Source organism: Dendropsophus ebraccatus, chromosome 1 (genome assembly GCF_027789765.1).
Source record: "Dendropsophus ebraccatus isolate aDenEbr1 chromosome 1, aDenEbr1.pat, whole genome shotgun sequence".
Taxonomy (NCBI): Eukaryota; Metazoa; Chordata; class Amphibia; order Anura; family Hylidae; genus Dendropsophus; species Dendropsophus ebraccatus.
In genome coordinates this window covers 166,926,691-166,940,174 of record NC_091454.1, presented here as the reverse complement: position 1 = coordinate 166,940,174, position 13,484 = coordinate 166,926,691, and the positions used below count along the sequence as shown (strand labels likewise).

The following is a 13,484-nucleotide window of genomic DNA, read 5'->3' as shown; positions in this document are numbered from 1 at the left end:
CCATGTTTACATGCTTTGTTGAGCAAAAAGAAATCAAATAAATCTTCATATATTTTTTATATTTTTCCTAAAAATGTCAAAAGTTCTTTGTAAATTGGTAAAGTTGATGAATTGCAGTGATTTTTTTCGTTTAGTATCATGAAGAGTTTTTTCCAAGAAACACTGTTCCCGTATACGTAGGATAGGTAATGAGTTTCTGCGTAGTTTGGGTCATATTGCTGGGACCCTTATTGATAATGAGAACAGAATTCCTGTATTAAGGTGAATAGGGAGGTGGTTGCACACTGTACACTTGTTGAGCTCAATCGCTCAGTTATCTTTTCGCAGCCTATAGAGTTAAATGTTATAAAAAAAACAAGAGCATCAAAGCAAGCAAATTTATTACATTATTAATATACCTTCCAATTAAGTGTTTCATTTTATTTTTAACTTTTTTCCTGTGTTCACAGCGGAAGAGATTGACATCATGAAGGACGAGCTTAAGAAGTATGGCATTCAGATGCCTGCATTCAGCAAAATTGGAGGAATCTTGGCCAGTGAGCTGTCGGTAGATGAAGCTGCATGTGAGTACAGGTTATGTAGGGATTTGTTAGGGCAGTGAATTTCTTTTAAGCATGCTGAAATGTGATAGTACTTGTCCAATGTGAGTGTCTTCTAGGCTGGAAACATCCTTCCTTTATATTTCCTATTCATTTTGAATGTACTTTTGAATTTGCTCACCCAGAGGACCAAAAGTTGGGATTCCAAGCCTCAATGTTTCCCCACTTTGTACCATGCTGTATAAAGAAGATGCTAGACCTCAGACGTCATCAAACATTAAAGTGATACTGTCAGTGCCCCCTCCCCCCCTTAGTCTCGCTTCATTTCATCCGTCAACAGTGTCACCTAGGCAGGGTCCGTCTTCCTGTCGGGAAGGGGGCCCTACTGAGAAGGGGGCCTAATAGCCCCTGCTATGAAGGCAGCCTAATGCTTAAGTGAGGCTTAATATTGCCCTGTTTTGCTTGAAAGGTTCTGAGGGCTTTTACTTTTGTTAAATATTTCTCAGACCTTCTGCTTTCATCTAGTTAGAAGCTATTTCCTGAAGGTAATTATCAGTGTTGTTATACTGTGCAAATGACTCTTCGGGCACATTGGGCAGGTTGCCAATTTTTCCAATTACATGTATCTAGCAATTGGGCAGTGATTACTTGGCTTGATAACCATTGGAACTTTCTAGAACAATGTGTAAGTATATATGATTATTTGCAGGAGAGTCAGCAAGAGCCCAGATAGGACATAGAGTGAAACCTTATAAATAAATAAATCGAGGGGAAAGGGTGGCTAAAAAATAAAAAACACATTGAGGCCAGGTTCACACTATGTAAGACACCGGCCTTTCTGTGACCTGGCCGTGTCACAGAACGGCTGGTGTCAGTGAAGTGCATCCCGTCCAGTACTGCAGTAATGGCCAGATGAACTTTATTTGTGCTGAATTGGGATGCGGGTGCATTCGGGTGCGCCCGCATCCCAATTCACGATAACACACTCCATTGTGTGAACTGACAGGTCTGTGCTACCGCTATTCGAAGAATAGCGGACGCAAAAAACTGACATGTCAGTTTTTCATGCGGCTGGTTGGATTCTCGGCCAGAGTGTATACACTCCGTCTGGGACCCCATTAATTTTTAATTGAAAGTATTTTTTGAATTAATCATGGCTATTGTTGAAAATTGCAGCAATGGTCGTGATTAATTTAAAAAAATACGTTGTGTTAACATAGTCTGAAACTTTGGGGCAAGTCATTGTTTTAGTGCAAAGTTGTTGTTTTTTTTTATGCCCCCTGAAGCTGTATATCCTCCATGATCTAATGTATATGGGGATGTTCTCACTTTTTTCCCAATTGTAGCTTTTGAGGGAAATAGAGTTGCATTGTAACATTCCAGATACTTTTGTTCTCATTGGAGATAAAAGGGCTCTGCACATCCTGCCATGCTTATGTATATGGGGGCTAGAAGGACTAGCAGTCAGCCTATGGACCATTCAGATAACAGCTATGTATTGTGTATGTATACTTAGTATGCCTTCGTATTGGAGACTAGATATCTTGGACCTGTCCATTTGATGTGTTGGGATTAAACAGCTAGACATTTGTCTATTTACTCAGTAAGGCTCATTAACTTGCCTGAATGACTAAGATTAGTATTGCTTGGCTGGAGCAAATCAATTTTGCAGTCCAGATGTGGAAGTTTTATATAACGTCTCTGGTATTTTGTAGTACATGCAGCTGTAATTGCTATCAATGAAGCAATAGACCGGGGAAATCCTGCTGAAACCTTCACCGCACTGAAGAACCCAAATGCCATGTTAGTGAATCTTAATGAGCCCCTGTCTACTGTTTATCAGAACACCCTCTATCAAGCCAAGAACCATAAAACCGAGAATGCCAAGAAACGGGTGAGTCATTATTTATACCAGCCAATCTATAAACATCTACTATCACAGTCCTCGCAGAAATATGCAGAACCTTTCCAGACTTCATATTAGACATCATTGGCTGGCAAGATGTTTCTGCTTTTATAGACTGCTTTCTGTATGTACACCAGCCTGCTGTATATATCCCAGTTTTACACCTTGATTTTTAATATTGGATGGTTTTAACACTTCATGCTTATAAGGAAACAATTATTCCTAAAGCTGGCTATGCCATGGGACCCTGAATTCATGTGTCACATGTTTGTCACACGTACACTGCAATATTCAGTATACATCTAGTGTTTCAAAGATGCTGTGTATTAAATCTAATCCCCTGCATTCTGTATGTCAGGTAACTTCTGAGAATGATGGAAGTGAACGTGATGTGTATGAGGAACTGCTAACCCAAGCTGAAATACAAGGCAATATCAATAAAGTGAATTGTAGGTATCTCATTTACTTGTGGCTGTCCAGTCAGGGAACGCATAGTGTACATATCTGGCTGGTGTATTGCTGGCTACTTTTACCAACCATGGAAAACGTTTTGTGTATAATAAGTCTCAGTTCAATACTTATTATATTTTAAGTTTGTGTAATAAGTGCATGATGGGCAGGAACATGAGCGGCTGCCAGTTGTTGGGTGAAAATAATACTATAGGATGGATAAAACCTAATCTTCTTGTCAAAGCCGCCAACAGAATCCTAGCTTTAAAATCTGCCTATATTCCGTGGTAATCCTCTGCTACTTTTTTTGCTTTTTATTTAGTACAATCATCCCTAGAAAGGGTTGACCACGCTCTGGAGCACGGCAGCCCACCTGTGTTGTTTGAGGCTCTCACCAGCCAAGCCCTTGCACTAAGAGCATTGCAGAGAGACAATTCTGAATGGTACTTTAGCCAGCTGCAGAGAGATAAGCAGCAGAAACTGGAGGTAAGTAGTTTCCTGGTGTATATTGTATATAGTGTAAGCATCATTTGTATTACAACTGTAAACCAGTGGGTGTGTAATGGATATAGGGGATCTAGCTAGATGACTTGTCTTTATTTCTTCTATGTTTCTATATAACCTACTTTTTACATTATACCTTATTGAACATTCATTTACCTTTTTTAAGGCCTCAAAATATATTTAGGTTGATGTTGACAGTTAGTGATGAGCGAATATTATTCGATCGAATAGCTATTCGATCAAATACTATGCTATTCGTTTTCGTTCGAATATTTGAACGAAAACGCAGTAAAAACTTGATTCGCTCTCCCACCCCTCTGGCACTCTTTTCCAGCCAATAAACATGCAGAGGGAGGGACAGGCACCAGGAATAGGCAGGTGCCTAGCCATGACTGGCAGGCTAAACTATGTCACCTCCTGAGTATAAGAATAGTAGATTCCAGATTCGTATCACTTGCTGATTGGAGCGAGAGAGGGACAGACTGTATACCATGGAGATAAAGCTTTTAGGTGAAGTTAGGTAGGAAGGGACCCCCAAAAGCCCTTGTTAGGACTAAAAGTATAGAAAGCAGAGATTTAGAAGGTGTTTTGAGACAGTATGTTCAGGGTCCTATGAGACAAAGCGATTTTAAACGTTTACCGACAAACTATAAACAATAGCAAATAAGATTGTTTATCGTTAACCTGATATTGTTCACCATATTACACAGAACTATAGTCGTTCCGATCACTATTGCGAACGTTACTACGATCGTTTACTCCTTCTGATCCCAGCAAAACAATTAACAATGTGCAATTACACTGAACGAGTAGTGAACAAATGTGGAATTACAGTGAACGATTAGCGAACAATAGTTAGCAAATGATAATCGTCTTGTGTAATAGGGCCCTTGAGTAGTAAGGGACCCCCAAAAGTAAGTTGCACTCAGGCATGCTTCCCCTGGTATCCCAGAGGTGTTGGCATCATTTCCTGAGGTGTCATTGTTGACTTGGTGACCTCCAAGTGGTTGAATATTGATTTCAAAGTCCTGAGTATTTTTCTCCATTAGACTATAATGGGATTAAATATTCGATCGAATATACGAATATCAGGCTATTCGAATCGCATTTTCGAGTATTTCACTATTTGCTCCTCTCTATTGACAGTCATCTTCATGGGGCCACCACCATGTTAGCTTGTACAGATCTATAAAAACAAGTCACTATTTATGTCTTTAAAACAGTACACCTCTAACTCACTACAATATACTTATGTACTGAAAGATGGATATTTCACTAATATCCTAGAGTATGTGCTAGTGATGCACGATGCACCGAAATATCGATACTACTATCGATATTTCGGGCAGAAAAACGGTTCGGTACCAGGATTTCCTGGTATCGAAACTTTATGTTAAGTTGCATAATAGCGCAACTTAACATGAAGTGTAGTTCAGAGAACACGGCCGGCGACTAACTGAGCGCCGGCTATGTTCTCTGGGTACTGCCCCCTGGTGTCCCCTCCTCCGCCCGCGCGCTCTCAGCTCCCGACGGCGCGGAATTCAAATAGCCGGCACATAGCAATCACTAGTGTCGGCTATTTGTACATGCCGCTGTCACAACTGACAGCGGCATTTAATCCCTCCCAAGCCGCTCCATATGCAGCAGAGGTCTGCTGCATATGGAGTGGCCCCCACTGCTAATGACTGCGGCCCGCGATCCCGCGGGCGGCAGTCATTTAACCATTATCAGTCTCCCCACCCCGGGACCGGCTGGTGCAGCGGCGTCCCCCGCACCCTTCAGTTCTCTACCTTCCAGGAGCCGCCGGTGCAGCGGGGGTCCCCCGCACACTCCAGGACCCACTAATACAGCGGAGTTCCCTGCACCCTTTAGCTCTCCTACCAGGACCTGCCGCTGCAGTGGGGTCCCTCCACAATCCTGTCGCCGTCCTCCCAGGGCCCGCCGGCACAGTGGAACAACTCCCAGCATATCTTTTTGTAGGGAGTTGTGCACAAGGAGGTACGCTGGGAGTTGTGTCAGGAGGTTGCTGCTGCACTACAACTCCCAGCAGCATACCTCGTTGTGCACTAGTACAACCCACAGCATACCTCTTTGTGCACAAGGAAGTATGCTGGGAGTTGTAGTGCACAAGGTGGTATGCTGCTGGGAGTTTTTGTGCCAGGAGGTTGCTGCTGCACAACTGAAACTCCCACCATATCTCCTTGTGCACTACAACTCCCCACAAGAAGGTATGCTGGGTGTTGCAGTTGTGCATTAGCAGCCTCCTTGTGCACTACAAGTTCCAGCATACCTCAGTGTCCACTACAACTCCCAGTATACCTTCTTGTGGGGAGTTGCAGTACACAAGGAGGTATGTGGGGGTTTTAGTGCATACGAAGGTATGCTGGGAGTTGTTGTGTCAGGAGGTTGCTAATGCACAACTGTAACCCCCAGCATACCTTCTTGTGGGGAGTTGTAGTGCACAAGGAGGTAGGTTGGGAGTTGTAGTGCACAAAGAGGTATGCTGGGAGTTGCAGTTGTGCAGCAGCCTCCTGACACAACATGCCAGCATACCTCCTTGTGCACTACAACTCCCAGCATACCTCCCTATGCACTACAACACCCAGCATACCTCCTTGTGCACTACAACTCCCAGCTTACCTTCTTATGTACTACAACTCCCAGCATACCTCTTTGTGCACAACTCCCCACAAGAAGGTTTGCTGGTACTTGTAGTGCATAAGAAGGTATGCTGGGAATTGTAGTGCATAGGGAGGTATGCTGCGAGGTAGAGGGGAAATAAAGTGTTTTAAAAAAAAAAATAATAATAATAATAAAGGTTCCAAAAATCTCCCTTTTCTCTCTTTTTATTTCAAAATAAGTAAAAAAAAAAAAGGAACATACATGTATTTTGCAACCATTGCATGCATAATTGTCAGAACTATAAAATGTATCCAAAGTGATCAAAAAGTCAGATAAATAAAAATGTTGTACATAGGGGCATCATATTCGCAGTCTGGGCGGGGGGAAATTACAGTATGTTTGTATTTTTACATGTTGTTTTTTTTTTTTTTTTTTTTTTTTTCAAAACTTTATTTAGTATCGAATTAGTATCGAAATAATAAAGCTGGTATCGGTATCGAACTTAAAATTCTGGTATCGTGACATCCCTAGTATGTGCTTGTGCACACACTCATGCTAAGTGGAACTTTAGCTGTTCATACACGTTAAGGCTATGTTCACACATAGTATTTGGTTAAAAAAAGACTGACCAATAGACCGACACAAACCTATTTGTGAACATAGCCTAAAAAAGCACTAGTATTCTCTTATTTAGTTAATACTTGTTATGTGAAAATTCCTGGAATCCTTTCCTTCAGTTGGGTCATGTGATCTCATGGTGACTCTCACTTGAACTACAGGTGTTTCTGTACTCTCAATGGTGTCGCTATCTCTGCCAGAACTTTCTGTTTGATGAAGCTGGATGGATCTGATCTGGCTCTGATGACAGTTCAGCTTCTCTGACTGTATACTTAATAGTCTCTTAGCTTATTTTGAGATCTATAGAGATGAGGATTATTACACTGTATTCCCTGCAGGCAGAGATATCACTGGCTCTAGCTGCCCATGTAATGCCTTGCTCCAGCATCATGGGATTGATAGCAGATTTGAAAGATAGAAGGATATATGATATAATAATATAATAATAATGATATAACATTAATCTGTTTTACAATTGATGGCTTTTTCAGCCCTAGGCTGTGTGCACATATTACATTTTAACAGTGCTGGTTAATACTCTTGCTTGATTTATATTTTGGAGCCATGTGGAGACTTTACAGTCACATAATGCTTGCAATCTATTGGAATAATGTGAGTCTTGTGTTAGGACGTATTAATAAGGTAAATGGCTTGAGTCACAGAAAAGTCTGTATGTAGGTCTGGGAATCTGTTGGATGATAAACACATTTTCATCGTTATGTTGAGCAAACAGGCTGTAACCAAAGTCAGTGATGTGAAGTAATACTGCAGTGTAGATTGCAATCCCTCATGTCGGTCACATAATAGTGGACTAAGATGAGTGCGATTCGAGTCTCATACTAGGTTTTAACTGTGCAAGACTTCATATACTCATGCACAAGGAAGACGTATATGTATGAGTAACAGGAGAAGACGTATCAGTGTTTTTTGCTAAGGGATGAACTGGGACATTGTATTTTTGTTTATCTCCAGCATAGACTAGTTACAAATCTCAGGAAGTGTGTATATAAATGCACAACGTGTAGAACTAATTTGCAGTGTATCAGCAATGCAGTGTGGCTTTCTTACAAAGGAAAAGTGAATTGCTAGAAGTAATAAAAAATGAACATAATAAGTAGAATATATGTCCATTGCATGACCTCAGGACTGAATACAATTATAGACCCAAAGGCTTTTATGGTCGAGTAAGGAGAGTGAGGCATCAGACTGCCGGCTGTCATTCATTGAGGTTACTGTCTATTGTATGTCAGTGTTTTGTCATCTCAGTCTATCAAGACATTCGTGACCCAAAGTCCTTTTCTGTCAGGTGCATTTATGTGCACATCACCATATCCGCCTGGTGTTTTTGCAGCTACCTTTTCATCTGGAAGGCTTTGATGACACAGTCCTTAGCACGTCACGTATTGTCAGCAGAAAATGAATTGCGGTTTACTTGGAAAGCCTTGATTTGCAGCTATTCAGCGTTCATGCCCTGAATACATCTCTTATAATCCAAGCGTGCCCGCTTCTCCCTGAGCGTCTATGCTGGATGGGTGTGGAGGTGCCTCCATGCCCACAAGCACATGTATAGCTCCTGTATGTGCCGGGATTTATAAATAGACACTCAGTACAAAAGACGCTCTGTGTGCAGGGAAGGAATCTGGGTGTGTGGATCTCAAGTGAGTCAATGAAACTTTTTTTGTGTGCTCTGTTGACCCCTTGTTGAGAAGCTGTAAATCCCCAAATTGTTATTACCACTGGCAATATTCTGACACTGCATTCATTTCTCATGTGATGTCACTGGTTATTTTCAGCATGACATATATTATAAATATATATATATATATATATATATATATATATAAATATTATATATATACATATACAGTGGTGCCTTGGATTACAAGCATAATTCGTTACGGGGCCGTGCTTGTAATCCAAATTCACTCTTAAATCCAAGCACATTTTCCAATAAGAAATCATAGAAATGCAGACAATTGGTTCCACACCCCAAAAATAATTATTTATTATTCTGAATAACATGTAAAGCAAATTAAACAAACATTCAGAAACAGCAGAATATGTGATATTATAAGTTACTGTACAGTAATGGAGAGGATGGGAAAGACAAGGGCGGACAGAGACTGCAGTGAATATTAAGGAATAATCAGGGCAGATGTGGTCATATACATGCAGAACTCTCTGTCCAGGGATAGAGGGGTTACAGCTATGGAGAGATTACCTCCACAGTCCTGTCCTCTGATGCAAGCCCCAGCCTGAAGTGGATCTGCTATATTTTGGAAGGTGAGGGAGACTTCCTGGGTCAGAGAACAGTGCTTTAGACCACGCTGTGCAGGCCATGCCCCTCCTTCACTTGCGTTCCCACCCAGTACAGGGAGCTCTTAAACCAAAGCAATGCTCTTAAACAAAGTCACAATTTTTAACTAAGTTACTCTTAAACCAAGGTACCACTTGTATTATATATACACATTCATTTATTTAGCTATTTAGCACTTGTATATTGTAATATTATAAGCATGAGCTTTCAGCTGATGGGAGTTGTAGTTTCGCAACAGCTCCAAGGCCACTGCTCTAATGGAGTTCTTCCAAACCCATGTGCCTGAGGTTGCTGAGGTTATTAAAGAAGGCAATGTTTTCAGCATTTACTAGATAAGTGAGGTTTTATTTTTTATTTATTTATTTATTTTTTTATTTCTTGAATTTTTTGCTAAAACCATAGCATGCCCCAGACTAAATGTTTTTCTACTTTAAAGAAGTTGTCTAGGCAACATTAACTTGTCCCCATATCCACAGGATAGGGGACAAGTAAGAGATCGCAGAGGAAGGGGTCCAACCTCTGTATCAGGCCTCAGGCTTCTTTATTATGAATACACCGTGGGTACGGCATGTGACCCGCAGCTCTATTAATTCCTATGGAGCGGCTGGAAAGCATTTTCCATCTTACTTGACTCTTTCTGGCTTCATAGGAATAAACAGAGCCGCAGGCCACGTGCCGTACCAACAGCTGTATTCATAACAAAAAAAACAGGGTTAATTTTTCCCGGACAACCTCTTTAAGCACTGAATGAGTGTATGGCAATGTTTCTACAGTGTACTTTGACGCTCAAAAGCAATTTTCTGAATGCATTTTCTTTGTTTGAAGGAGATTTATTTGGAGCATATTTGACTTTCTGTTTGGGTACTTTAAAGGGGTATTTATCAGTTGCTGTCTTTTCTTGCAGGAAATGGTATTTTTTTCCAGTGTGACACAGTGCTCTCTGCTACCACCTCTGTCTGTGTTAGGAACTGTCCAGAGCAGCAGCAAAGTTCCTGTCAAAGACAGAGGTTGCAATAGAGAGCCAGTGTCCCACTAAAAAGAATATTCCACTTCCTGCAGGACATACAGCTGCTCATAAGTACTGGAAGGCTTGGGTTTTTCTTTTTGGTTTAGAAGTAATTTACAAATCTGTATAACTATCTGAAACCAGGTTTTCAAAACATCTTTTTCCCCAGAGTACCCTTTTAACTATATATTTCAATTCTTTACATTCATTTTTGTGCATTTGCATGCACAAAAAGCACAGAAAATGCATAAAACATTTTCATGTAATTTGTTATAATAAAATGACATCACATGTAAACTGTCCAATATTTTCCCATTGAACAATGAAATCAATGCAATTCAGTAGTAATAATGGACATAAAATGGACTTCCCCAAAAAACTAAGCTTGAACACAGTCTATAAGTAAAAGTTATTGAATATAAACAAATATATATCCTTTTTTTATTTGCTACTTCATCTTGCGACTGTCATATCCATTAAATGTACTAAATGGTTTAAGTCCTGAACTTTTATGTGTGTTATGCGTTCCTTACAGAACGGCTTGACTGGAGCCCTGCAGAAGGAGGAGTTGCAAGCTGGAGTGGATGCTGCCAATGGGTTAGCCCAGCGGTTACAGAGAAGTAAGTATCAGGATAACAAAGTATACTACTGTGTGATGGGTGGGGGCTAGGTGAAGGCATGAATGAGTCAGCCTAATGGATAATTCCGACCCCTTTCTACAGAATGCACTTATGGCAAAGCTCCAGGTACTCCATAGCGGCACTAATAGAAACAATGCATTCCTGTTCCATCTTCTCTACCTCTTATCTAGAAGAGGCCGGCCATTACCCTATTACTGCTGCTGCTGCCGGTGAATACAATGCAGCCTGTTCATGGCTATTATAGTGGATGTAATAACATCTGTACAAACACTGCAGCCATTGACCCTCAGAGCCATGTAACAGTAATGGATATATGCAGAATCTGAGGAAAGCTAAAACATAACACAGCAATGTGTATATATTCTTTTATTAGCAGAAGAGACAAATCTTCCTGGGATGTGTGTATTCGTCTAATGACAGTCATTAGTTATTGCTTAAGGTCCTTTTATACAGGCAGATTATCAGCAGTGAGGGCCAGCGATCAGCCGATGAATGACAAAATCTTGTTTGACGTCTGGAAGCATGTTTTGTGCAGGCATTAAAACAGTTAGTGTCTATTATAAAGCTAATAGACCACACCATGATCTGGCAATCTGCACAATTGATTGATCCTTGCAATGGTGCGTTTACACAGGCAGATTTATCTGACGGATTTTTGAAGCCAAAGCCAGGAACAGACTTTAATCTGGGAATGGGTCATAAAGGAAAGACTGGGATCTCTCCTTTTTTCAAATCCATTCCTAGCTTTGGCTTTCAAAATCTGTCAGATAAATCTGCCTGTGTAAACGCACCATAAAGGCTCTACAAATGAGCACCAATCTTGCTGATCAGTGCTTGCTTGCGATGCAGCCTTGGCCCGTGTACTAGGCTCCAAAGAAAGGACTGGTTTAGCAATTTTATTGGTCATATGTATAAATTCCACAGGGTTGACATTAGTCTTTCTGGTAGGCCTGGATGTTATATGTATTTTGACATGTAGTCATATACTATGTAATAGTTTTGTAGTGGGGGGATGTACTGCTGTTTAATTTGGCAGGATTTGCAGGTCAGAAATCTGGGAAGCTGTTGGAGATATAATAGCCTCTATATTGGTAATCATGGCCTACTCTTGCATAACCTCATTGTTTTCATATGAGGAAAAGGAATTCCAACACAGTCAGGATGATTGCATTTGTTTTTGTTTTTTTAAATATACTTTTTTTATTTTCAAAATTTAAAGAAAGTACAAAATATGTGTGAGAGAAAAAACTCCCAACTTGAGTAAATAAAAGGTTACAATGAGATCTTCAACAGTCTTGTATAGTGAACAGTAAACACAGTAACACCCCCCTCTCCCTCCCCTCCCTCCCCAATGCTCACAGCCCCCCCCCCCCCCCCTCCAGCAACTTGACTAGGTTGCTTTCTGTATATAGTAGAGTAACTATTTACGTCTAGGTATATCTGGTACTTTTAATTTCCCTAGGTTCCCAGCCACATCTTGTTTGAGATACCACAATGTGTCCTTAAAAGGGATCATTAGACTAGTGATGTCCTCCTGGGGCAGAAAATTGCAAATAAACAGTTTCAATTTTTTTAAAAACCCTTGCGTGGATTTTTCTTTGTCCCTCAAAACCTCTAACTGATCAAGTTGCATATAGCGGGTAACTTGAGTTACCACCTCGTCAGTGGTTGGCATGCGCGGTATCAGCCAATGAGCCAGGAGACATCTTTTGGCTACCAATAAGAAAACATGAGTCAGAGAAGTGAGGGATTTATCAGAATGAGGTATATGTAGCAAGAGCGTCATGGGGTCTAAAGATAAAGAGATCTGTAGTTTAGTAGAGAGGAGCTCCCTGAGCCTGATCCAAAAGAGTCTTGTCAGGGGACATGAGACCAGGCCATGTTCTAGATCTGTCCCTCTGGCTTTACAATTTGGGTAGGCCTCAATGCGCTCAGGGTGATCAGGGGTTCTCGGCAGAGTGAAACCATAGGTAGCGTTATGGATTATTTTGAGGTACGTTTCACGCCAGACTTCACTTACTATGGCTTTGCGAACTGCCATCCAAGCGTCCAAAATAGGTTTGGATAAATCCAACTGATTAAAGTAAGTTTCCCAGTGCTTGAACACCCGTGACGCCGAGCGCATCGATATCTGTCTCCTTATTGTCCCGGACAGGTAGGACAGAGAATGAATTGGGGCATCTGCCCGTATAACATCTTCCAAAAAGGATGATTGGTATAAAGGCGTCATGATCCGTAGCCTCGGCTTAAGAAAGTCCAGGAGCTGGTTATACACTATGAAGTGACCTGTTCCCAATGCAAATTTGGCTGATAATTCCTCATAAGTTAGGTACCTCTGTTCAGTATCATGTAATATATGGTGGACTAGCGTTATACCTTTATCTTTCCATTTATGGAAGAGGCGGCTTCGGGATGCAATTCCGGGTGATTCCACAATGGCATATATTTTCCTATATTAAACGGCATATCTAGTTCCTTCAGGCTAGCTTTCCATGCTATCAAAGTGTCTCTAAGCAGTATACTTTTCTTTATATGAGGGGGCAGAGCTGAGAATTTTGTATATAGTATAGCCCGAAGAGGCCACGGCGCAGCCATCGCCTCCTCCAAACCCACATTAGAGTAAGGACCTCCCCCCCTCATCCAGTCAACTCCATGACGCAATAGGCATGCCAAGTTGTACCTCCTTATGTCGGGGAAATTCACCCCTCCCTGATCACGAAATAATTGCAGCTTCTTGATAGCTATACGTGGACGTTTACCACCCCAAATAAATTGCGTAAATGCAGAGGTCAACTTGCGTATGTCATCATGCTTTAGGAGTATAGGGATTGTTTGCATTGGATACAAAAGACCCAACAACGTGCTTTTAGTGATATTAACT

At 41.1% G+C, this 13,484-nt stretch overlaps 1 protein-coding gene across 1 annotated transcript in view; it reads left to right on the top strand.

Annotated features, from left to right (window-relative positions):
- The window catches only part of IQGAP1 (IQ motif containing GTPase activating protein 1), a 120,338-nt gene that overhangs the window by 62,072 nt on the left and 44,782 nt on the right, over positions 1–13,484 (top strand). Inside the window, exons 7-11 of the mRNA XM_069983838.1 lie at positions 450–563; positions 2,255–2,433; positions 2,804–2,894; positions 3,218–3,381; positions 10,498–10,582. Of these exons, the coding sequence (XP_069839939.1) occupies positions 450–563; positions 2,255–2,433; positions 2,804–2,894; positions 3,218–3,381; positions 10,498–10,582 (633 nt within the window). The remainder of the gene's footprint in view (positions 1–449; positions 564–2,254; positions 2,434–2,803; positions 2,895–3,217; positions 3,382–10,497; positions 10,583–13,484) is intronic.